We start from the raw sequence: 24,244 nt of genomic DNA on the forward strand, positions 1-24,244 counted from the left end.
TCACTTGAAAGCGCGTATTCTGAAGAGATCGAACGTCTACAGAAAATTGCTTAGTCCGTTGTGAGACCCTTAACAAGCAGTAACAAGAGGAATTGGGTAAAATAACAGATAATTACATGTATTCTCACCTTGAAGCATTTTAGTTTGTTAAAGGGGGGGAGGGTAACATGAATTTAAATGAAGTTTTAGAAAGTTTAACGAGGGATTAAAAGGAAAAAATTTTGGAACACCACTGATGTACGTCTACTAATCTGTAACTTTAAATTCTAATTTTAAAACAACATCAAATCTTCAAAATTCCCTATTTCCATAAATTTTACTAATCCTTTGAGAAAAAATATTTACCCCCCAATATGCCCAAAAATTACCAAAAAATTTACAAAACAGCCCAAAACGTAGATATGTGGGACGAACAGAGAGATTTTTGACTGCTTGAAACGTGAACGAGATATTTGCGTTAAAGTCATAATACCCAGCATAAATAAGGCCTGTCAACCCTCGCCCGGAACCATCTTATTTACAATCTTGTACATCATTATTGATTTATTAACAAGGCGTTGACGGTCCAGTTTAACCCAGTTGACCATCCTCAACAATTCATCAGTATTACGATCGTAATTTGAAAAAGTTATGACGCGTGCTGCCCGATTTTGTAATTTTTGTAACTTTTGAGAAAGAGTTTTAGAACAGGATCCCCACACCGAACTGCAGTAATCGAGATGAGGTTGGACTAATGAATTGTAAACGGAAAGTAAAGTCTTATATGGGACCGAATACCTAATACGTTTAATGGCGCTAATGCCAGAAGCAATCTTTTTGGAAAACTCATTGATATGACACTCCCAAGTAAGATTTTCATCAATGTGTACACCTAAGGATTTAACAGTCGAGACTCGTTTTATCGGAAACTGGTTGATATTAGCAGTAGGATTCACTGTAAAATTTGAAAGCCTTTGCTTGGAACCAATCAGAAGGAATTCTGTCTTTGTCATATTTAAAGTTAGTTTGTTGGCTGCAAGCCACACACGAATTCTCTCCAAATCAAGATTAATACAACTATTTATTTCATCAACGTCACTACCAGCAAAAGTAATACTAGTGTCATCGGTGTACATCCTTGGTTGGGAGTGCTGGAGGCAATTAGGCAAATCATTTATATACAATAGAAATAAAAGGGGCCCAAGAATCGTTCCCTGTGGAACACCACAGCGAAGGAACATTTTGGACGATTTATTCCCGTTTACAAGACACGTTTGGGTTCGGTTTTTTAAGAGCAGAACCATTGGTCTGTGGAACCCTGAATACCATAAGCTTGTAATTTTGAGAGAAGAATAGAGTGATCCACAGTTGTTCACGCTTTGTCTTCCGTTCTGATACTTTGACTTATAAGCTAAGAGATAGTGATGGTACGCTTGCTATCCCACAGCCCCACACTAATTACTGTAAAAGAAGTCTTTCTTACAGCGGAGTTGTACTATAGAATAGTCTGCCCTTGAATATTAGACAATCGCTCTCCCTTAATCAATTTAAATCTAAGTTGAAGAACTATGATTTTGACAGTGGTCTTATATAAATTTTATTTTGTTTTTATACACGGCTTCCTTGTGTAGCAGGTTTTTTTTTATCATTTCTCTTATTCTAGTAGTTATTTACAATATTAAATTAGTTAGGTAGTTAGATTTATTTAAATTAAATATTGTATAGTCCTGAAGGAATTACCGTGTCTAAATAAAGATTTTACCTTTACCTTAACCCTCGGACGTAGAGGAGGGTGGGGGGTGGGGGGTGGGGATGCCTCCCCCCATAAGATGTTTTCAAATTTTTGAAAAACCAATTTACTCGAAGGGGCTGAAACTTTCCGTACCTGTTCATTCATCCTCTGCGGAAATTTTGACATGCCATTTGTGTGTCTATCGTTTTTGAAGTTGCCATGACAACCATCAAATTTCAAGTAGTTTTGGCCAAAAATCGACTTTTTTGACATAATACTGTATTTTTTCCAGTTTTCTCTATCATTTTGCAGAAATTCACATTCTGGCTTGATTTTGTGTCAATCTCCATTATTTTATAACTTTTTTTATTAAAACTGGTGAAATCCAAGATGGCGGATCCAAGATGGCAGGTCAAATGACGTCAACTCCAACAAAAATGGTATTATCTTTTAGAGGAAGCTCAGGGCTATCTAAGTTTATTTCGCTGTGCCCTGCTAATCGCTTTTTTGAAAATAAAAATAAAAATTACAATAGCTGGTTTTCACATGACGTCACCAAAATTCGAACTACAAAACTATTGACCTTCCTGAGATTTTACTTAAATGATGTATAGGAGCAGCTTAAAACTAATATTCATACAAATTTTCGCTCTGAATGGGCTCTTGGTTTTATGATACACTACGCTTGAATTTCTAAGCTTTTGCGTGACGCGGCATTTACATGTCGACGGCCTAGAGAGCTGTCATGATGGTTAAAAAAGTGACTTATTTCGGGCAACTTGGCTATCTGAACAGTTCATGTCTTAGGAAAAGTATTATTTTGATGTTTTAGAGTTCCTCGAGGGATAAATTCACGCTTTTGTAGCAAAACTCAATGACAGATGTTTCTGTTGGTTTCCGGCCGCCATGTTGGTGCCCATACGGATGGGCACCAGCATGGCGTCTCCATACAAATCTCTATAAATTTGTATATGTAATAGGACTACATGCCGTCCAATTTGGAAATAATTGGATGAAAAAAATTCCGGGGACAGCCAAAATTGGACGAGGCCGCAGGCCAAGTCCAATTTGGCTGTCAGAGGGATTTTTTGAATCCAATTATTTCCAAATTGGACAAGCATGTAGTCCTGTTACTTATTAATTATATAGCTCGTGAGGTAATACAGCTTTGCAAGGAAGACTACAGTAACTGTCTCTAAAGAAAAACAGACCGGGTCCTCGATCTTCCGAAAGTTGGGAAAGCTTCGAAAATATCCGGTGATCTTCGGAGATCGCCGGAGATCGTCACCAGTCTTCGGAAATCCTGGGAAGTGTTCAGGTGGTCTTCGGAAATCTTCGGGTGATCTTCGGAAATCTTCCAAAGTGTTCAAGTGATCTTCGGAAATCTTCGGAAATCTTCGGAAGTGTTCGGGGATCTTCGGAAATCTTCGTGAGTGTTCGGGGGATCTTCGGAAATCTTCGAAAGGTCTCGTGTGGCCTTCGATAATCTTCGGAAGGTTAGTAGCTTAATTTCATTGGCTGAGACAAACTGTCCTATTTTTTCCCAAATTGGACAGTTTCTGCGTTTTTACTCAAAGTCCTTATTGAAAACTGTCCAAATTAAATCCCAAATTGGACAGTTTAAAGAAATTAGAGAATAATAGCTGTGCTGACAATACTGGATTAACTGACTACTATATAATTAAGGTAAAAAATTTCTCCGCATATCTCGCATAAGAAAAATTGCTGTGACCAGAATTTGGCGAGAGTCTTTGCATATTTACCTTCTTTCATTTCCCAGATTCTGGACTTTATCCATTGACCGGTTTCGATTTTGATTTTGATCTTTTTTGAATTGCGTGACACTGAAAACCAGCAATAAATGTAAAATTACAATATTTAGAGAGGAAGCCACATTAGCCTTAGCTGGTTTTCATGCGGGCCTTCTGTCCTGGTCGAATTGGAATTTGGAGTGCTTTTGTGGAGGGGGGAAAACCGGAGAACCCGGAGAAAACAAAACGAGATGCCATTAGTAACGATCTGGAAGCAACAAGAACACTTCCTCTACAAATGAAAGAGCACTTCAACAATCTGGAAGCCAAAGTTCTACTATTGCGATTGTAGGATAGTAACTGAGCTGAGCTTTACAACAGCAGCTGAATGGTGTCGTAATGTCGTGACAAAGCGGGAAATACAATGTGTTTTGTGTAAAAAATACGTTCACATCGATCAGATTAACGACGACAAGATACTTTTGAACCTTGCTGAGAGATGCTCTCATGCTGCGATAACACCTGTATTTTGTTCAAGCTTTAAAAACCAGCGATGAACGGGACCCAGCCGCCGTATTTAAAACAAGTAGTGGTGATTTATTGCTGGCGCACTGTTATTCAAGCAATTCTTTAAAATTCTGATTTGTTTCCACAGTTACTCACACCGGAAAAAAAATATTAACGTTATTATTGGCAACTTATTTGAAGTGTGATTCGTGTTGATCCTTTATCGTCAAGAGGATATATCAGTATTATTCAAAGTTTTTTTTTTAATTATTATTTTAATTAATTGCTACTTACAGTATTATTCAAAGTTGCCACAACACCCTATTTTAATGATTTCAGGTTCGGCTGGTATATATGCCGACCTCCGAAATCTTCAAAAACGGAGAAATCACCAAATATTATGTACCGAGAGAGAAAATGAAAAAAAAGAAAGGGAAAAAAATTAATAGTCTAACAACTAATTTAAATATTGACAATGAATGCCGTTCGATTCATTTTCGCCTCTATAGTTTTAAAAATAACCTCAATGCAGTTGAGGAGAATATTTACCTCCAAGATGACTAACTTAGGCTAACACATTCCTTTCTCCAATTCCACAAGCGCTGACGTCAGCTATTACTATTTTGAATTTTTTTTTGATAATTTCATGACTTTTGGCACGGACTAGTGGCCGGATTCCGCCAAGTTGACCTCAAACGTGATCAGTGAACTCTTCAACAGACTGATTCCATATCTCACTGAAAACCTTACGGTGTTGCTGTGCTGCCTCACTTGGTGGCTGATCTGCCCTTTTATGTTTCACTTTTACTTTCTTTTGCTCTTGGTAAGTAAATATCATCACATCAGTTATGTGAATATGTTATCTCGATATGTTAACAATGTCATATCAATCTTTAATCTTCCAAGTTCTTTCAAGTCTAATTTTTGTAATATTCCTATGAAAATTAAAGACAGAAAAACACTATATAATGCAAACGATTTACTGAGGTATTTATTTGATAAAAAGCGTCCAGCTCGTAACAGTGTGAGAGGATGGTTGATTATTATTCAAATTGTTTTTGTTTTCTCTTATTTCTATCAACAAAACTTGTTTAAATTTGTAATTTCGCTTTTGTAATTAAAAGAAGCGTTGTGCTCCTTTTTACAAATATCGCCTCTGACTCGAATTATCGTTTCAGTTTACCTTTAAGACGTAACTTAATCTCAGGAAATTGAATCGCTATTCTTTTGCACTTCCAAACTATGCAACACTGAAAGCTTATTTGATTTGATTTTAGTCTTGTTATTTCTCAGAATGTTAAGAATTGTTAACATTCTGAGAAATAATAAGACTAAAATCAAATCAAATAAGCTTTCAGTGTTGCAATTCCAATTAGCAGAGAGCACGCAATATTGCCATGATAACGATGCATCTGTAAGTTGTTTTCAACATTTACCAAAATCATCAAAAATACATGTACTCCAGTGAAGCAAAAATAGTGCGATACAAAAAGTCGTATAAATTTCTATCAGTGATTTGGTTCCCTTCCGATTAAACCATATGTACCCACTGAAATATATTTGAGATATAAATATAACTGATATATAATTGTAACTTCTTCCAAAAGCTATTAATAATTAACCAGTCTAGTATCACCATTCATTTATAACATGAATATTTGATAATGCAGGCTTTTGGACAGTATTCGACAACGAGAGGCAATAATAAGAGGTTGTAAGAAGTTTTTCACGGTAAGGAAATTATATACCTGTAAACCTATCCGTCTTGTAAATCCTCTGCAATTTGAAAAGGAAGTGTTATGATTGACCCTTATAAAGGGGTGGACGATGTAACTATAAATGCCATGTTTCAGAATTGGTTTGAGATAAGGAGTTCTATCGCTTTAGCCCGCAAAACACTTTGGAATCACCCCCGTCTCACTCCGCTCTAGATCGCGTACATAACTACAAGCAAAAGTTTACAAGATGCTGTCAGATAACCCTCAGTAAACTGAACATCACTGAGGGAACAGAGATCATTTTCAAGGAATAAGCGGCCTAATTCATAAGCGCCCCAAGCTATATTTCACATAATTCTCTTGGCTTGCATTTGCTAATTGATTATAGGCAATGGCGGCCAATAAGTTTGGTAAATCTTAGGAGACTCAATCCTATGCTCGATCCTATGCTGGTTGAGTAGTGCACTTAGGAAACAGGAAGGATTTCGTATATGAGGCTCCGTGTTTGCCTTTTAATATTTAATAACGTATTGCTATGACATCGTGGAAACGTATACGAAAAAAATATTGTGCTGTAAAGTGTTAACTGTCTCTCTATGCCATTTTGAAATTGTCACAGCAATCGCTTTTTGACGTGCAATTCGAGGCAAATGCTGCCAAAATTGACAATTCTACGCTTTTTGGGCTTTTTTGAGTGACACTGGAATTTTTACTGTTTTCCATTTATACCTGTTTGTTTTCATTTTCCTGTGATGGTAATGCTTAAGAAATCAGTGTCATCCTCGGATCGTCTACACATGCATGTGATGCCAATTATTATGTCAAATTATAGGCAGCGCTAGCTGCAGTAGTATGCGATATCTCCAGTTACCAGATGTCGCAATACTGTTTTCGCCTCCACATCCGTTAATACCTGTAACTGTTTAGTCACGAACCTCTTTTTTCTACCATCTATAGAACGATAATGAGCTCTTGGATTATAGTGCTCTCAGCGTTTTTCGTTGGCCTTGGTGCTATTCAGATACGAAATACCCCAATGACTGGCGATCAAGATAGAGATGAGGAGGACGAGGGGCACTGGGTAAGGAAAGATCTGACGATAGCCTGGATTGCAAAGCCTCCATACACGCCATCAGCTGCCAATGGATCACAAGACGACGAGGGTCATGTTCTGATCAGGAACGTGCTATATCCGCACATATTGTTAGAATGCGGAACCTTGAAAGGCGTTCGCTACCAGTTTAAAACATTTCGAGCTGACAGTGAATTTCACATGCTTGAGCTCCTAAGGCAAAACAAAGTCCACGTCGCTGCTCCTATATTCGAACCCACAAACCGACGGTACAGAGAATTTTCCTTTTTCAAAATCACTGATTATCCTCGGAGCGAATACATCACCAGTGAAAATGAAGCCAACAAGCTCAGTCTTGTCTTGGACGCAGTGCTGGAGTCTTGGTCATTGTTTGCGGTGACACTGATACTCACAGCCATTGCTGGAGTCATTATGTGGGCGCTGGTATGCGTAACTTTGTTTACTTAGATTAGTATAGGTACCGTAGAATTCCGAAAGAAAAGCCCCTCCTTCCCCGAAACCAATGGCCCACCCGAAAGTAGCGGCCCTTCGAAGAAGGAAGAAACCCTCTGATCTCAAGCGTAATGGAAGCGATGGAACAGCCTGGCTGCAGGACGAAACAACTTGAAAAGTTAATGTGATTTTATTTTGAACTAAACTGAATTTTTCTTGTTAGTTAGGAACATAAATAAACGGAATTTTTAATTTCATTTATACGCGTCCGCCTTGTCCAAAAGGACTGTGAATAACCGTACAGACGTCTTTTAAACTATTTGAGAGTAAAGTAGCGGTCTTGTTTGGCTGCTAAATCCGAAAGTATGGGGGGGGGGGGGAGGGGGGGGCGGCGTTACTATTCGAATATATGGTAATCCTAACAGTACAAGTGCATTTAAAGGATTTGCAGTAGAAGTTATAAATAATATTTCCCCCAAAAATTGCACGAGCTCTTAGGCGAGTTGCAATTTGGAAAAAAATGTAAATATCTCGTGGAAGGCCGAATTGTTAATTGCTTGAGTTTTCATACTATTCCTCGCTTACTATGTGCTTGAGAAAATTACGATCGCGCGAGCGCTAATCTGCACTGTAGTATTTAACCATCAATTTGACTGCTCTCAGCTAATCACAGGGAAGAAATTTTCTCGTTGACATAACAGTCCCGTATCACTTTTTAGCATGTCGCTAGATTTCAGCTACCGCGCAACAGCTAACGAGAGAAGAGGATGTATTTATGTAAATTTTACACACACTCGGCAAAATTTATCGTAGTTATGACTTAATCCAACATCAAATGTTATCGAGGGAAAACGACCTCGTTACTCGTTCATTTTTTGTTTGTTTTCTTCAACTAATAGGACACTTATTGGAATATTGAAGAGTTTCCACGTTCATTCATCAAAGGATCTTGGGATGGATTCTGGTGGTCCTTCATTTCTATGACTACAGTGGGGTAAGAACTTTTTAACCGATTTCACTGTCGGTACGCATCATTGGCAACTTCAGTATCGACCAGGTTTACAATAATTCAGGACACTTTGCTTACAAACAGGATTATGAAAGTTGGACGCACAAGTGCAAATTATCTCGACAATTCTCAGATAAAAACTGTGCGAAAAAGGACGACAGTACAAAAACGACGTCTAAAAGGGTAATATCAGTCATTAGGCGCCGCTTACTCCATTTTTGTTTCCTGTAAATTTGTGTTTCAGCTGATACTTTCATAATTAACGCTTATTTCACTGGCCAATAGCCCTTTTCACGGTTAATTTTTCTCATCCCAACGTGGATGTGAGGCAATTTCGGGCTGAAACTACAAAAATAGCCCGAAATTGCCTCACATACATGCTAGATTTTATAGTAATGCAAATGAGCAAAGGTAACCGTGAAAAGGGCTATTCATATAATCGTAAATTAAGGATGTTCGCGTAAATTGTTTCCGCGCACACTTACTGCGCACGCAAATTCACACGCCACGCCATGCATGAGTGCGCGCGCTAAGTAATAAAATGATAATGACAGGGCAGATGGCCGTTGCTATAGCTTTTCCTGGATTTAACGATCTTGGACGTGGGGCGACCCCTATTTTTCTTTAGATGAATCATTTTCTCTACCGATTTTCTACGTTTAGCGAAAAAATGAAGAAAATCTATCCACTAGAAGTTTGAATTTTTCGCAAAATGCACCATCGAATTCCGTTCTTTTAAGCTCTTTGTTTATCTGTGCGACGGTTTCAAATGCCTCTTGAAGGGTTACGTTTTATGAAAACGTTGGTAGCATTTGGAATTATTTACGCAACAGACACACTTCTACAAAATATGACCAAGATCGTTGGCCTCCGTTAACTCACCTGCGATATTTTTAACTATAAACCCCTGTAGACCATGCTGAATTACGTGTGCCAATTTTTCAAAATCAGGGTAGTTTTCCACACGCTTTATCTCTGAAACAACGTCGGTAACCCCCAATTTTTTGCATTTCTGATACAAGTAGCTCATTATCTGACAGCAGTGAAATTTAAAAACATCTATTAACTAGAAACGCGAACGTCCTTAATAACGTTTTCTTTCTGCATGAGGTATGGCGACAAAACTCCAAAGTCGATCGTGGCTCGAATTTTCTCTATCATCTGGATCCTGTTGGGCCTCATTATCATGGCGATCTTTATGGCAAACATCACCTCTGCACTTACAGCTCTTTCCTTGCAACTGGAACCTACTAACATTGTCGGTGTGAAGGTTTGTCGAACTGTATCTATTGTTCTTATATGATATTATCAATTTAAACTAAACTGCTGGACTCCAGGGGGTTAGAAATCGAGCCTACGTTTTCTCAGCATCAAAATAATGCCGAAATGAAAACTCGTTACAAATGCGTCAATAACCCATTTACTTTGATGATTCACGTTAGGTTGCAGTGCTGGCCAATAGCACGGAATACCAGCATGCTCTTCAGGAAGATGCTAATCCAACAGGTTGGTGCAAAGTGGAAATGTCGAGCCTGGTGTTGTTCAGAAGGGGCGGGGGGTGGGGATGGTACCTTTAGAGTCATGTCCCATTATCTGATTCAGTGCTTACAAAAAGGCAAAGATTTTGATTTGATTTTTGCCAGAGCATAAAAAGATAAATGTGAAAGTAGACTGAGGTAAGCGTACATTAGACAACCAAATGGCTAATAAAGAATTCCCATAGAGATCGCAAATCTTTGAATTTGATGTTGATCTGACTCCTCTTTTAAAAAACCTTTAACAACCTTCATCTTTTCTCTTTCTATATTTAGTGTATCCACAAATTAACAACGTCATTCAAGCTGTGAAATCAAAGGAAGTAGATGGAATGTTACTGGACCGCTTCACAGCTTCCTATTATCAGTCAAGAGGCAAACTGAAATCACTTCTCACCGTCAAGAAGTTAGAACTTCAAAGGGACGTTGGAGTTCTGTTCTCCCAAGATAGAGAGTTTCTGGCACAGTGCTTAAATTTCTATCGCTCAAACATTTTGAAGTCGGCCCAAACCTTTACTGATACATATAAGGTAAGGTTCGTTTCCTTTTGAAACAAGGTTTGCAAGGGGCACTTGTCTGTCATTATATTTTCCCCTGGCTTACATCACCTCGGGACATTGGCTTACAATCAAAAGGTTACATACATTGAAACGAAATCGAAGACTTGCGATGTACTGGAACCAAGGTGCAGGCAGGCTTCAGCGTTTATTCAAAATACAAGGTGTACTGGCCTGCCTTTTTGATTTAGCCTTGAAACAATTATGAACGAAACCCAAAATCATAAATTTCATTAAATACAACAGAATATTGAACTTTATCTCAGTGCAATATTAAGTGGCAGTTCGTTAATATTCTCTGAACAATCAGTTTTAAATCGGGGTGATATGTATTAAGTGATGTAAATCCTATGGCGGTGTTATTTTTTGCCCTAAGCTTACAGAGCAGAGGCCTGCACGAAATGCCAACTTGTTTGACAAGTCATCCTCCTTTATTAAGAGGATCATGTATGCATCGCTCGGCGTATTGACCGGATTGCTCCTGATTGGAACCCTGTGGGACACTCATATTAGAAGGAAGAGAATAGTTAACCAAAATCCTGTGTTAGGTGAGCATAAACATTTTATAGTTGATTTAAAAAGGAGATTCCAATCCTGTTAATGCGTTTTGGATGTTAGCTCTGTCCAAAAGTCTCATCATTAGGGTTACATGCCCAAGAGATCTCAATTAATATTTTGCATTCTTTACAATCTGGTCTACTTTTGGTTTGTGGAGCTAACGAAGTTTATTCGATCCAGGATATTTTAAATTTTGAGACTTTTATCCCAGAAAGGACAAGAATCATTAGCTTTTTATTCTTTGCAAAATTTGCGCTCTGAGCTCCCAAATAAAACGTTTATTCATCCCCGATTAAAAAGACTTGTTAGAACATTTGAAATGAGTGTTTCTGTCGTAATGAATCGTGAAGCTTTCTGTTAAACCGTCCCCCATTTTTTGATGACCAGAAATCGGATTCCTTCACTCCAAAATGGCACCAAGTAGTTGAAGTACTAAAATGAACTAGATTGGAAAAGGATAAAAATCCATCAATACAACCAATAATGAAACCAAGGAAATTAGTCACTGGATAAACAACTGTTACTTTTAAATATTCACGAAAGATATCAGCTTCTGAAAGCATCCCACGGGGAGTTCTAATCCTTAGTAAAGTGTCTTTAAAGAGCTTCATTTGATTTGTCTTGTCAGGAACAGCAGTCAATGAAGGGATGACAACAGATACAATCCAAAACGACCTCGAAGTGGCACGACGGCTTCTTCGACAAACGCAAGAACAGTTTGACAAACTGGAATTCAAAGTATCAAAATTGAAATATAATTTTTAGGCTAGTGTGTTCGTCTACCTTTCGCGTTCTGTATTTGCTTTGAATTCCCTGAAAACAGTTCCAGTTTATCATGGCATCTTCTTTTTTGTCAGAATGAGCTTCTTATCAATTTCCATTTTTGTAGCAATTTAGTGCAATTCTACTTAAACCGAAGCTCTTCAGTATAGCAACAAAGATCTCGAGATAGGAACTCAGGAAGAGCTTTTTGAAGGCTCTGTAATTTCGTAGTTCAGAAAGAGACCTACATACAACTCGTAGTCTGTATCTGACGTTAGCACTGGGACACAAGGCCGCTGTCTCACAGTATCCTTAAATCCTTTTCTCTCTTTGCAAGATGGCACAGGCCACTCGAAAATAGAAAAAATATAACAAATAGGTATGCAAAAGGGTGGATTAAATATTTTCACAAAAGTAAATTTAACTTCCCCGCATAAAGTCCATCCTAACACAAAGTGAAAATATCACAAATTAACAGCTCTGCTTCGGACTGCACTCTCAGGGCTGGCAATGGTCCTTGAAAGGGATTAAAGGCATAATAAGGCACTCTCTGGTGGATCTTCTTTCAGAAGGCTGTGGGCCGTCTTTCTGAAGGTCTTTTAAGGGCCGTTCTGTGGTCGTCCTGGAGCTGTGTCCTCAAGTGAGGGTGTGCCCGGCTGAACTGGGTCAACGATTTTGGGCCAACATCTGATCATCATCGGACAAAGTTGGCTAATCCGCTATTCCTCTACATTGCTATCCACTCAAGTACTCTCTCAGGAGTCGCTTTCAGATCCTTCCTGTTTCTCTGTTTTTCTTCCTTGACACATCTTGCCTTCGTTGACATTATTTTTGGATCTTTTAGATCGGGCTTCATTCTTTACATGCCAGATGGTTTGAGTTCTTTTAATCGTTTTGCCCCTCTGTGGCAGTAATGCTACTACAGCAGAGTTCCTCGAGTTCTACAAGTTTCTCGACGGCGTGGGCTTGAGAAGTTTGGGTTTCAATAATAATGCTTAAATTGGGAGGACAGTCCTGGTCCTCCTTCCCCTCAGCCTCTATACTGGCGAAGATTCAAGGCCTTCGGTTGGTGTTTCCACCGGTCGAGTTGAGGGAGGTAAGAGTCCTTGAGGTAGAAGTTATCTTTCGTTAGGATTCCATTGGTTGTGTTAACTGCCTTATCGATTTTTCCGAGACATTGAACACTTGAGCACTCAATGTTAGGTTAGTGAGAACACATAAATATAAAGAATGGAATATGTGAAATGGAGAAATAATTGTTGTTTCCTGTTTAACATTTGACAGACAAAAATCAATTTTAGCCGCTCTCAGCCAATCACAATGAAATGTTTTTCTCCGTCATATAATAAAAGGAAGAAACAAGAACGCTAGAGCAATTATAAAATCGCTCCATTTTGTATATTTTCCAGCTAAAAGCTATCAGATCATTCCATTTTCTTTCACACAAAACAACACCTACTCCTGTACGAAACTTTCTCGCATATTAATAACATAATAACCGATAAGTCACTAAAGTTAGGGATAAATAGAACTGAATAGATAGTTTTTGAGGGACTAAAATCACAGCTCCAGGGCTAAAGTAGACAAGACTTTACAAATGAATTCAAATAATAAGACTATACTAAAATGTAATCCATAAAATACACAATTAAAATCGTCTATATACAATTTCTGTAGAAAAAGCCATTCTCTAGCCTGGCCATTTTCTAGCGTGTTCCTTTTGCAAATGGAACGTGATAACTTTGACTATTTCTTAGATTAAAACTGCATTTGTTTGGTTCTGGTAAAAATCTGTGTGTAATGTGTGATCAGGATTATAACTGATTATCACTAGGACAAAACTAAAGTACTTTAAAACTGGTGATCATTTTCCTCTTAGATTTGCCCCATATGTTTACTCCTCTCAGGTTTTGAACAGCAAAACACTAGCGATATTAAAAGCAAGTTCAAGTTTTATTGACGTTTACGGAGCTAGAGTATCTGAATAGGTCATTTCCGAGTTGCCTTGTGCTTGTGTTTCAAAACGAGTTCTTGTGCAAAATACAGTTTCATATGAAAATGAGTTTGGTTTGCATAAAAATGAACCTGTAGCTGGACCATTTTCATATAAAGGGTTTCGCACGAACACTCGTTTGACACAGAGTCAAAATGCAACTCAGGAATGGCATATACTTAATGTAGGATGCACGTGGTTTGTACTAATGAGAACTTACACTAGTAATTTTTGAGTCTGCGATTTGAATAGGGGGTCGGAAATTTTCGGACGAGTGGAGGCTTCTTATGAGAATGTGCGGTATGGGGCGTTTTGTTGGGCTGCGTCGCGTCTATGGTAATGACACATGTAGTTCGGAAACTTTGGCCTCAAGTTTGTTAAAGTGTTCCTGCATTTGAAGAAGAAGTCTTCTTCCGGCTTCGAGGTCTTTTTGAATCGCTTGTCGCTTTGCTGCGGTTCCATCATTCGTCACCTCTGCAACTACAATGATACATAACATGTTAATGACTGTATTATAGATGAAATCTGAAGGTTGGAGATACGACCACAAGTATTTGATATAAATATTACGTCAAGGATTTATAATCCGTGATTTCATTTGATACAAGAAAAGCAATAAACAACTAGTGCTTCGAAATATCGTTGTAGAGTTAACTTGATATATTGCTGGATTATTGTTTATCTCGAAAAAGCTGCAAATTGATTTTATGAGTAGCTAATCAGACGAAAGTCGAAACTAAACAGGGTCCGGTTCGCCTACTGCGACACCTTGATTATACTGCCGCTAGATATAAGACATTTACCTAATACCACATCTTGTTGGACTTTATCCTTCTTCCGGATCAAGATATCCCACACCGTTCCGACAAACAGCAAGCCAAGCAATATCCCGAGCGATGGGTAGACGAGATAATTGATAAAGGGCGAGGAATTACAAAAAAAGACCGACATTTCCGGCAGGCTTCTGTTGGGTTAGCTAAAAGGAAAAAGAAAACGAAGAAAAAGCAGTAATGTAATAGGTCGAAAAACCCTGTGCATCCCTACGCCTTTACATTATGTTTTGTAAGTCTTTTCCTACGTCTTTGCCCTTGCCCACTCCTGCACGGGTACGTTAAGGTCTATGTTCTGGTCTAGGTCCAGGTCCAGGCCAGGCCCACGGCTCTGTTCTCTTCAATGTCCAGGTCTAGGTCCAGGTCTAGGTCTAGGTCTAAGTCTAGGTCCAGGTCTAGGTCTAAGTCTAGGTCCAGGTCTAGGTCTAGGTCTAGGTCTAGGTCCAGGTCTAAGTCCAGGTCTACAAGTGTAGATCTAAGATTTATCTATATATGTCTGTGCCGCCAATCTTATGCTCCTACTGTCGCGAGGAGACGATATGTCGAGAAAATGGCTATAAACACAGTATTATGGTAGTGTGCAGCCCATAGATAAGGATATTTGTGTAAATAATTCCAAAACTAATAAACGTTAACATTACCTTAAAAGTAGCCGTAAGAGTTTGAACCAATCTCCAAATGTTTGAACGATGAAAGTTTAAGCAAGTTGCAAGTCTTTGATTGTTCTTGGAAAAGAGAACTCCAATGTCTTTTCGGTATTCGAGCTTCTTGACGGTGATGAGCGATTTTAATTTGCCTCTTGACTGGTAATGGGAAGCTCTGTATCGGTCTAAGAACATTCCATCTACTTCTTTTGTTTTCACTGCTTGAACGACGTCATCAATTGTGTTGTACACTAAATAGGTAGAGAGAGGGCATAACTCTTACTGAATGAAATGGAACATTGAGTTTTACCAGCATTTGCTTGATCAGAATCGTTGGCGAGCCCAAATCTATTCCTGTACTCGGTGAATTTGCTTTGCAGTTTACTCCTATTTTTGTTATAACTAAGAAATCATTGTCAATCGATTAAAAACGTCTCGAAGACCCCGTTATCCATACGAATAGGTGTACAAAAAAGGTCTTGTCTCGCTCATTCATGTACTGCACTGTACTGTATAAATTTCAGCTTGTAATAACAAACTGTTCAAAATCTGTGGAAACTTCACCTTCTCGCCCTAGCAAGAGAAAAAAACAAACAGACAAACAAACAAACAAACAAACAAACCAAACAACGACAACGAGAGTAACAGCTGAAGCATGTCTTCAGTGAAATATTATTATTCTGCACCAACCTTTCGGCTGAGCACCTTCCTGAAGTGCATGCTGGTATTCTGTTCTATTGCCTAGCACCGCAACCTAATATAGATTTCAAAATTAAAAGTTGATTCTTTTTTTTAACTCAGTTCTTGTCCTTACATCTTTTAAGTAGAGGGATGACTGACCATCGCTGACAGAAGGAAGAGAGTAGTCTTTAAATAGCGAAAACGTTTTTTTCCTCTTCAAATTCCAGCAAATTTTCTGGGCTAGTTTTGTTCTAGGAAGGTTTTTTGTTCACAGTAGTTACGGCTGGTCATGCGTTGGAATGGGCTTGCTAACAAAGGCAGATTCCGCGCTTTGAAAATGGTCGGGCTTATATTCGGAAGGGTCTTAGCGTCATAAAACGTTTAGGGACATTCAAGTCTACAATACCGCACAGAAAATGAGTCTCTATGGTCACGAAAGCTTTTTTAATGATCTAAACTACAGAACAATCCATGGGGGATATTATCACGTGGGCTTATCGGACTGTTTTTGCATTATTGTTAGTGTTAACGTTGATCCAGGTGCTGGCGCCTCCATCTCTTCTTCCCGCTAGTTATTGTATTCCTCGCACAAAATGTCTCAGTGCAAAATTTGCGTAATCAGTTGACCAACCTTCAAATTAACAAGGCTGCTTGGTTCCATATGCAGGGAGAGAGCTGTCAATGTGGAGGTGATATTTGCCGTAATTAACGCTATGTTGATGATACCCATGAGGATCCATATGACGGAGAAAACTCGGGCTGCAACAGACTTTGGAGCTTTGTCACCATACCTGATGCAAAAAGACAAAACAAATCATTTTTATAAATCGCAAATAATAGTATATGCCCGCCGCATTGAGCCATAGTAATATGAGATTAGCATTGCTATAAAATAACAACTGTGCGAGCACAGAGAGAACCATGATTTTCAACAATAAATACTACACTTAAGTGTGCAAAGTTGCTCATCGAGCTGTAGAGGAGGGGTGGAAAAGATAATCCAAATATTTTAAACCCTCTTTTCGGTAGCCGTTGGAAAGCGACACCCCGCTTTTTTTTGTTTATTGCTACTTTGAAGCTTGTAGTACCAGGGTTGAAGTGGCCGGAGAAGATTCTTCCTCTTCTCAAGTATTTTAGAGTTTTGTTAGAGTTTTGTTGTTTTATTGGTGGCCGAGGGTGCAGAAGCAGGACGTTATGTCGTAAAAATGGCATCATAATTTCCTAAAAATACCCATCCTGGCACCGTCATCTAACGCTCATGTTTCGACTGTAAAATTGAAAAATAATTGCCGTAATTGATTCTCTATAATAAAAGCACTGTAAGAACGCTTAAATTGGAAACCATGACAAAAGAAAAAGTGAAACGAATAACTAACCTAAAAAAAATTCTCTAACTTATTGCTACCACAGAAAAATAAATCTATGATGATACTAACACTTTGCCGACCAACCATTGACTAAACACTTCCAAATCTACAGTAAGGTCGACACCATGCGTAACGTTACAATACGTTTCAAAGTTTTCAAGTTTGAAATCATCGTGAAGACAACCTGCCTCACCCTTCCACCCCCACATTACTGTTAAAGTCGTTCTTTTACCCTACTGTGGTTGCAGATATAAAGGACCTGTTACTGTCACGGGTCACCCTCATTAAATAAAGTCTTTCACTTCACTTCAAAACAAGTTAGTCCACTGTTTGCAATGGAATATTCAGCATTTCACCTAGAGGGAGTAGACGGGTAACTGGAAATTGAGATTGAACACAAGTTGTATGGCGACCTAGATCGTCAAATGGACGTTACCATGATTATACTACCAGCATCGTTCTGCTCAAGAAGGAATGGTCAATTCCCCTCTATGACAAACGCCTGCTCTGCAGGGAATCATGGTAGCTGTATTCGTCATCTTGGACTGGATATGTGTTTGATGAATACAACTACCATGATTCCGCGCGGGCGTGTCTCATTGAAGGAATTAGTCACTATTAGAGAGCTTAAGCATGACGTTTACGGCAGACGGCAAACGGCAAAGATTACCTCTGATTTTTTTTTCTTGTAATCCTTAAATAAATCACGAAAAAATAGAAAAAAAGGCTTCTACTATTCACCGCAAATACAACTATTTTCACTCTACTGTACAGACAGCTGAAGACAGACGGCAAAAGTTTCATTTTTGCCGTTTGCCCTTTGACGTAACGTCATGCTTAATCTTTCTATTAACAGGCCTACACTTAAACACGCAAGGGATACTGGTTATAGATTTCTGTTCACAAACTCACCAGAGCCCACATAATGACACCAGCAATGGCCATAGTTATCAGAGTAAGTGCAAGCAATGGCCAAGACGTGAATATCGCGTCCAAGACCCCTCTAGTCGGATTCGTTTGATCTTCAGTTGTAAAGAAATCTGTTCCGGGATAATCACCAATTTTGAAAAAGGGAAATTCACTATATCGTCGACTGCCTGGGGTCTCGAATATAGGAGAAGCCACATCCGCTGTGTTTGTCCTCAGCAGTTCTATCATGCCAAATTCACTGTAAGCCTGCAAGCTTATCACTTTGTATGAGATGTAAGGTTCCCAAAAATAACCACACTCTACTGTTATGTAACGCAATAGTGCATCTCGTATCATACCCTCATCTTGGATTGAAGATCCATTTACTGGTATTATGTATGGAGGGTCAAAAATCCAGGCCACTGTCAGAAATGTTACCGTTTGGTTTTTATTTTCACCCTCGCTTTGCAAGTCTTTATTAGTAGTTGTGGACGAATTATCTTTTGCAGTGGTTGTCTGGAAGTAAAACACACAAACACCGATGACAGCAGTTGAAAGCATTTGCAGCCATTTTGCCATCGTGGCTCTGAAATAGAAAAGTTTGTGAGAAAACGGAAAATGACTGCTTATTTCAAGCTTAGTATAAAGATGAGAAAGACATTGATCAGTCGGTGATGAGAAATGGTTAACAAAGTGCCGCGCTCTCCAAATCGAACCTCGCTCACGGAATTGAAATGATAGCTAGTGGAACGAAAATGATTTCATGGAGGATCGCAAATGATCCCGGACCGCATTTGATTCCAATCTATGACCGCAAATGATCCCGTTAAAAATAGAAGAATGGCATTGATAGTGCGATGACTTGAATAGGAGGAATAACATGGTAGATTTAGCTTTTTGCTACAAGAGCACATTTTGACGACAACTTATGGAGCATTATTTTGTGAAAAAGTTTAGTCCCATGCTATTCGGCTTATTTGAAATCATATGATGTAAGGTGATGTCCATCCAACATTATTTGCCGATCCTTGCACTTTCCTTCAGTCTGGCCATACATTGCATTTGGGATTTCGCTGTAATATCCATTCAACAGTGATAAAGCTTTTAATAACATGCAGAAGGCTTGAAAAGGCAACTTATGCATGCAAGGGTATATGCTTGGAATTCCTCCTAGTTTGCTAAAATAACTGATTAATCCAAAAAGGAACTGAAATTTTTTTGTCGCGTGGACAGTTACGGACGACCCGTTCTATTATTTTCGTATACTTTTCTTAAGATGAAGATATCATCTCCACGACACATTATAAAATATTAAAAGGCAAACACGGGGCATTATTTCGTGAATCCTATCCATGTCCTAAGTGTTCCTACTAACGAGCAATAAATGACGCCAATCTTCAGGTAAGCATAGCGAAGGAGTCTCCCCCTAGGTTTTTTGCAAGCTTTCTGGTCGCTATTGCATTTAATCAACCAGCAAAAGCAAGCCAAGAGAGTTACGTAGGATAAAGCTTGGGGACCCTTATGGCAGGCTATTTATTCCTTGAAAATGATCGCTGCTCCCTCAATGATATGAAAGTTTATTGACTAGTACTGTTGTTTAACAGCATCTTACGAGCTGTTTCTTGAAGCTATTTTCACGCTGCCGTGTGGAGTGACACAGGGTTGTTTGCAAAGAGTTCTGCGCGCTAAAACGTTATAATTCCTTATTTCAAACCCATTCTGAAACATGGCCTTTGAAGCTTAGTGCATCGTCTACTACAAATTAAACAAAAGCAGCCGGGTATGATAAAAGCAATCTTCAACATTTAATTAAAGTTATGAGGGCAGTGACGCTTCCTTTTTAGATTGTAGAGAATACGTAGACAGATAAGTTTATATATTTTCCTTACCGTGAAAAACTTTTTACAATCTCTCACTTCTCTTCGTTGTCGAATATTGTCCAGAAGCCTGCATTATAAAATATGCATGAAATAAATGAGCGGTCATACCGAGGCTGTTAATTATTAATGACTTTTGGCAGAAGTTATAATCATATTTCAATTATATTTATATTTCAATTATTTTTCAGTGCCTGAATATGGTTCAATCAGAAGGGAATTTAAAAATGACTAAAAGAAGTTTAGACGATTTTTGTATCACAATTTATTTGCTCCACGGGAATACTGTGGTAAATGCTGCCAGCTAGCTGACATACATATCGTTATTATGGAAACATTGTTGCATTGTACCATGTTATGGTACTGTTAACATCCGCAGAGATAATCAAAGTGAATTTAAGTGAGGCATAATGTGGAAATGAAAAAAAGTGGCGATTTCATCACTTAAAACTATAACGTTAAGTCCTGTAGGGAAACAAAAGCGACATGTCAGAGGCGATATTTGAAAAAGAAGCACAACGCTTGTTTTAATTAAAGAAGCAAAGCAACGAATTACAAATTAAAAACGTTGTGCTGGTGAAAAGAAAAGAGACAACCGGATTTAAATAACAATCAACTTTAGCACCTCATACTGTTCCGAAATGAACGTTGGTAAACAAATAATATTGCCTCAGTAAAAACTTTTTGTTTTTGTTTATCCGTCTATAATTTTCATGGGAATACACAAAAATTAGATTTAAGATAACTTATTGAAAGATTAGAGATTGATATGATATTGCTGTAAATTATGGAGATAACATTTATTTACAAATAGCAAGTCAATGAAAGTGAAATTAAACATTAAAGGAAACATCAGCCACAGGGTAAAAGCACCAGTGAAGTATAGAGTCAGTGTGTTGTGGAGTTTAATGTTCACGTCTGAGGTTAAGTTGGCAGAATCCGAGGTAATCTCTTGTCCATTCCAAACATCACAAAATTATGAAGTAATTCAAATATGTAGCGCTCACAGTAAAGGCGTAAAAAAAAAAGAGTAAATAGCTGGCGCCAGCGCATGTGGAACTTGAAAAAAAGACCGTTTTTTTGACAAGGAATGTGTCAGATCTAGTTATTTTTTAGGTAAATGTTCTCGCAGGCTACATTGGGATAATTTAAGTATAAACGGCGGAAACGAATCGAAGGATATTCATTGTAAATCGTTCATAAGTTGTCAGTTTTTTTTTATTTTTTTTATTTTTTTTTCGTTGAGTAATATTTTGTAGTTTCCCGTTTTTGATCATTTCGGTGGTCAATATAAATACTAACCAAACCTGAAATCATCAAAATAGGGTGATCTGACCACTTTGAATATTATTTAGATACCCTCTTGACGATAAAGGACTAATACGCATCACACTTTAAACGCATTGTCAGTAATACTGGTTGGAAATGAACATCTATGATTTTTCATCTACTCAATTGCTGTCAATAACACTGTTAATCAATATTTCTACGGAGTCAGTTACTTCGGAAACAAATAAGAATTAAAGTTTATATAACAGATATATATTTTTTATTTGTTTTATGGAATCTACACGAGATCGTGATAAGGAAATAAAAAAATTTCATGGCGTTTTAGCCATTTGAAAACGGGAAACTTCACTTTCGGTTGGTTCAGAAACCACGGGGGGAATTCTGACCTGGGACTAGCTTACCGTGCATCTTTACTCTGATAAAGCACTCTATTTCGGAGCGCGTTATATCGAAAAGTTACTATAAAGAAATCCATGAAATGACTAGTACTGTACGGGTCCGCAAATGATCCCAGAACCGCAAATGATCCCCAAATTGGACCGTAAATGATCCCGGACAAGAAATGATCCCCGATAGGGACCGCAAATGATCCCGACTAAAAAATAACGAATGGCATGGATAGTGGGATGGTGTGGATAGGGAATTGGCGTATGTGAATACCGATGTTTTTATTAAAGCCATCTTATAATGATAATGGCTTACAACTTTCTTTTGTTTTCATACTTTCGGCTAACTTTTGTTGCTAACTACGATGCTATGAATATCACCAGTCAATCATCAAAACACGACTTGGCTTGCATCTCTTTGCAATTCTGAGTAAAATTATGATCCGTGCAACATACGCTACATATCCTCCTGTGTTAAACATTGATATTTCGGTGTTATAGTCAAATCATATTTTAACAGCCGTTAACGCCGTTCGTCTAAAGTTTTAAACTAAAATCTAACCATGAAGCGACTATTAAGGAAGACGCTGTCACCTGAGTAGACCCTCTACAACGCTTCATAACTCTGTAAAACACCTAGTGTGTAGCACTGGAAATTTGAACAAATTTATTTTGTAATTTTTCCTTGGTCGTATTTTGGCTTTAATTCCTCGGAAATGACTACTTGAGTATTCTAAGAAGCCAAAATTCCAAGCTGTAGTTATGAAGTTCAGCTTCATTAGCAAGCAACGCCAAGGCTTGCGCAAGTTAGCTGTTTGATAGATGTTTGATACTATCGCCACCGAGATTTCGAGAATGTTTACAAGTATGTGTTTTTCCAAGACTTCTGATTCAATAGATCGTCTTCACGTGACGTGTTTTTATCCTCATCAGGCATAAGAGACGGTATATTTATATCTGTTTACAATTAGCGTTATGTAGGTTGCGTGACACAAGGTTACGATCGAGTTTGTTAAAAACTATATACTTATCTCATGATTTTGAGCCTTTTTAGAAGTTAGAGCATTGGGAAAAGTGCTTATGTAAATGCTTGTTTGTTTAGTACTGATAATCAGTCGTCTGGAAAGCCAAAGTAAGTTCCAGATGTTTACACTATATTCCGGCCGCCACATTGGTGTACCACGGATGTATACCAACATGGCGTTTTCTTACTGGGCTCTGTAAATTTCTGGGAAACATTTACGACGAATTTCTGAAGTTTGGGGAAACGCACAGGCCTAAAACTTGGAAAAGTGTCTTATTTAGTTATCTTCTATAGCGTACATCACAATTTCTTAGCTTTTTCCATTGGTTGATTTTCGATTTACTATTTTTTTTTTATTGCGTGACAGTGAAAACGATCTGAACCGTTCGAAGAACAAAACAGCAGCTGTGGAATATTTTTTTGTAAAATGATAAGACATGTTTTTTAGTTCATAATTTTTGTATATGTTCTCACCTTCCTCTGATATAAATCCATGCCATTCCTTATTTTTTGATCGGAATCATTTGCGGTCCAATATGGGGATCATTTCCGGTCCGGGATCATTTGCGGTTCAATTTGGGGATCATTTGCGGTCCAGGATCATTTGCGGACCCGTACAGTACTGTATTGTCATGGCCAAGCTTTTACCTCAAAAATGATCACAAAAACAAAGACGAGAAAGAGCGCCAAATACAACATCTTCTTGGAAATAGCAAATTATAATTGAAAAAGTCAAATAAAGTAATGCAAGTACAAACTGGAATGATTATACTTGTCAAAAAAAGAAATTCTCACACACTATACATATATATTGCACTGTAATATACCTTACAGAATGAGCACCTTTTGAAAAATAGGATGTAAGGAGCTGCAAGCATTTTGTTTTACGAGGCTATTTTTGAGCCAAGAGAAAAGTAGAAAAATAGATAAATTATTTTATAACAACTTTAGTTGCATAAAAAATATATAAATATCTACATGCAAATAGGGTGCCAGCAAGGAAGAACCTAATCCTCATATAAAGGATTCTTTCAACGTGTTTAGATTAATAATAGCAAACAAAAACAACAGATATTTGGAGAAACCTTCATACCAACAAAGTCAGTTGGTTCCAACTGCAAAGAAAGAGTTGTAAGTGCAGAGGTGATGCTCTCCATAAATATCGCCATGATAATGAGACCCAAAAGGACCCAGATGATAGAAAAAATTCAAACCACGATCAACTTTTGAGCAGAAACCGCTATCAATTTATGGTAGTTATACATTATCTAGTCAGGGGAATAAGTGATGTTGTAAAAGTATCAGGTTAAAGATTTTATAAGTTAACAGGAAACAAAAATGGTGGTAATGGCACCGAGTGAATAATGAAAGTTAAAAGTAAACACTCTAATATCAGTTTTAGACGTTGCTTCGCCTTGTTTCATTCAATTCGTTCATCGTTTTTTTTCCGAAAATTGTCAGTCGCAAGAATTTGCACTTGTGCGTCCAATTGCCATTAACGAACCCTTTGTTAAAAAATCCTTACCCCACTGTAGTCATGGAAATAAAGGACCACCGGAATCCATCCCAAGATCCTTTGGTGAATGAAGGTGGAAACTCTTCACTGTGCA

The 24,244-nt window shown here is 38.1% G+C and overlaps 3 protein-coding genes across 3 annotated transcripts; 1 reads left to right on the plus strand and 2 right to left on the minus strand.

Moving 5' to 3' along the window:
- The first annotated feature begins 6,651 nt into the window (after nt 1–6,651).
- Nucleotides 6,652–14,263, plus strand: LOC149109690 (uncharacterized). The gene is made up of 7 exons (XM_089294504.1): nt 6,652–7,203; nt 8,112–8,206; nt 9,332–9,491; nt 9,664–9,727; nt 10,033–10,286; nt 10,690–10,861; nt 11,500–14,263. Exons 1-7 carry the CDS (start codon nt 6,652–6,654, stop codon nt 11,634–11,636), a joined length of 1,434 nt encoding a protein of 477 aa, XP_089150630.1. The 3' UTR covers nt 11,637–14,263.
- Nucleotides 13,010–17,044, minus strand: LOC149109691 (uncharacterized). The gene is made up of 5 exons (XM_089294506.1): nt 16,413–17,044; nt 15,791–15,854; nt 15,098–15,351; nt 14,430–14,602; nt 13,010–14,106 (listed from the first exon to the last, which is right to left on the minus strand). The coding sequence occupies exons 1-4, from the start codon at nt 16,509–16,511 to the stop codon at nt 14,558–14,560; spliced, it is 462 nt and encodes a 153-aa protein (XP_089150632.1). The 5' UTR covers nt 16,512–17,044; the 3' UTR covers nt 13,010–14,106; nt 14,430–14,557.
- Nucleotides 17,045–18,041: 997 nt separating this feature from the next.
- LOC149109692 (uncharacterized) lies at nt 18,042–18,636 on the minus strand. The gene has a single exon (XM_089294505.1). The coding sequence runs from the start codon at nt 18,634–18,636 to the stop codon at nt 18,049–18,051; it is 588 nt and encodes a 195-aa protein (XP_089150631.1). The 3' UTR covers nt 18,042–18,048.
- Nucleotides 18,637–24,244: the final 5,608 nt, after the last annotated feature.

This window comes from Orbicella faveolata, unplaced genomic scaffold, assembly GCF_042242905.1.
Source record: "Orbicella faveolata isolate gen_17 unplaced genomic scaffold, um_ofav_v1 contig_25, whole genome shotgun sequence".
NCBI classification, from domain to species: Eukaryota; Metazoa; Cnidaria; class Anthozoa; order Scleractinia; family Merulinidae; genus Orbicella; species Orbicella faveolata.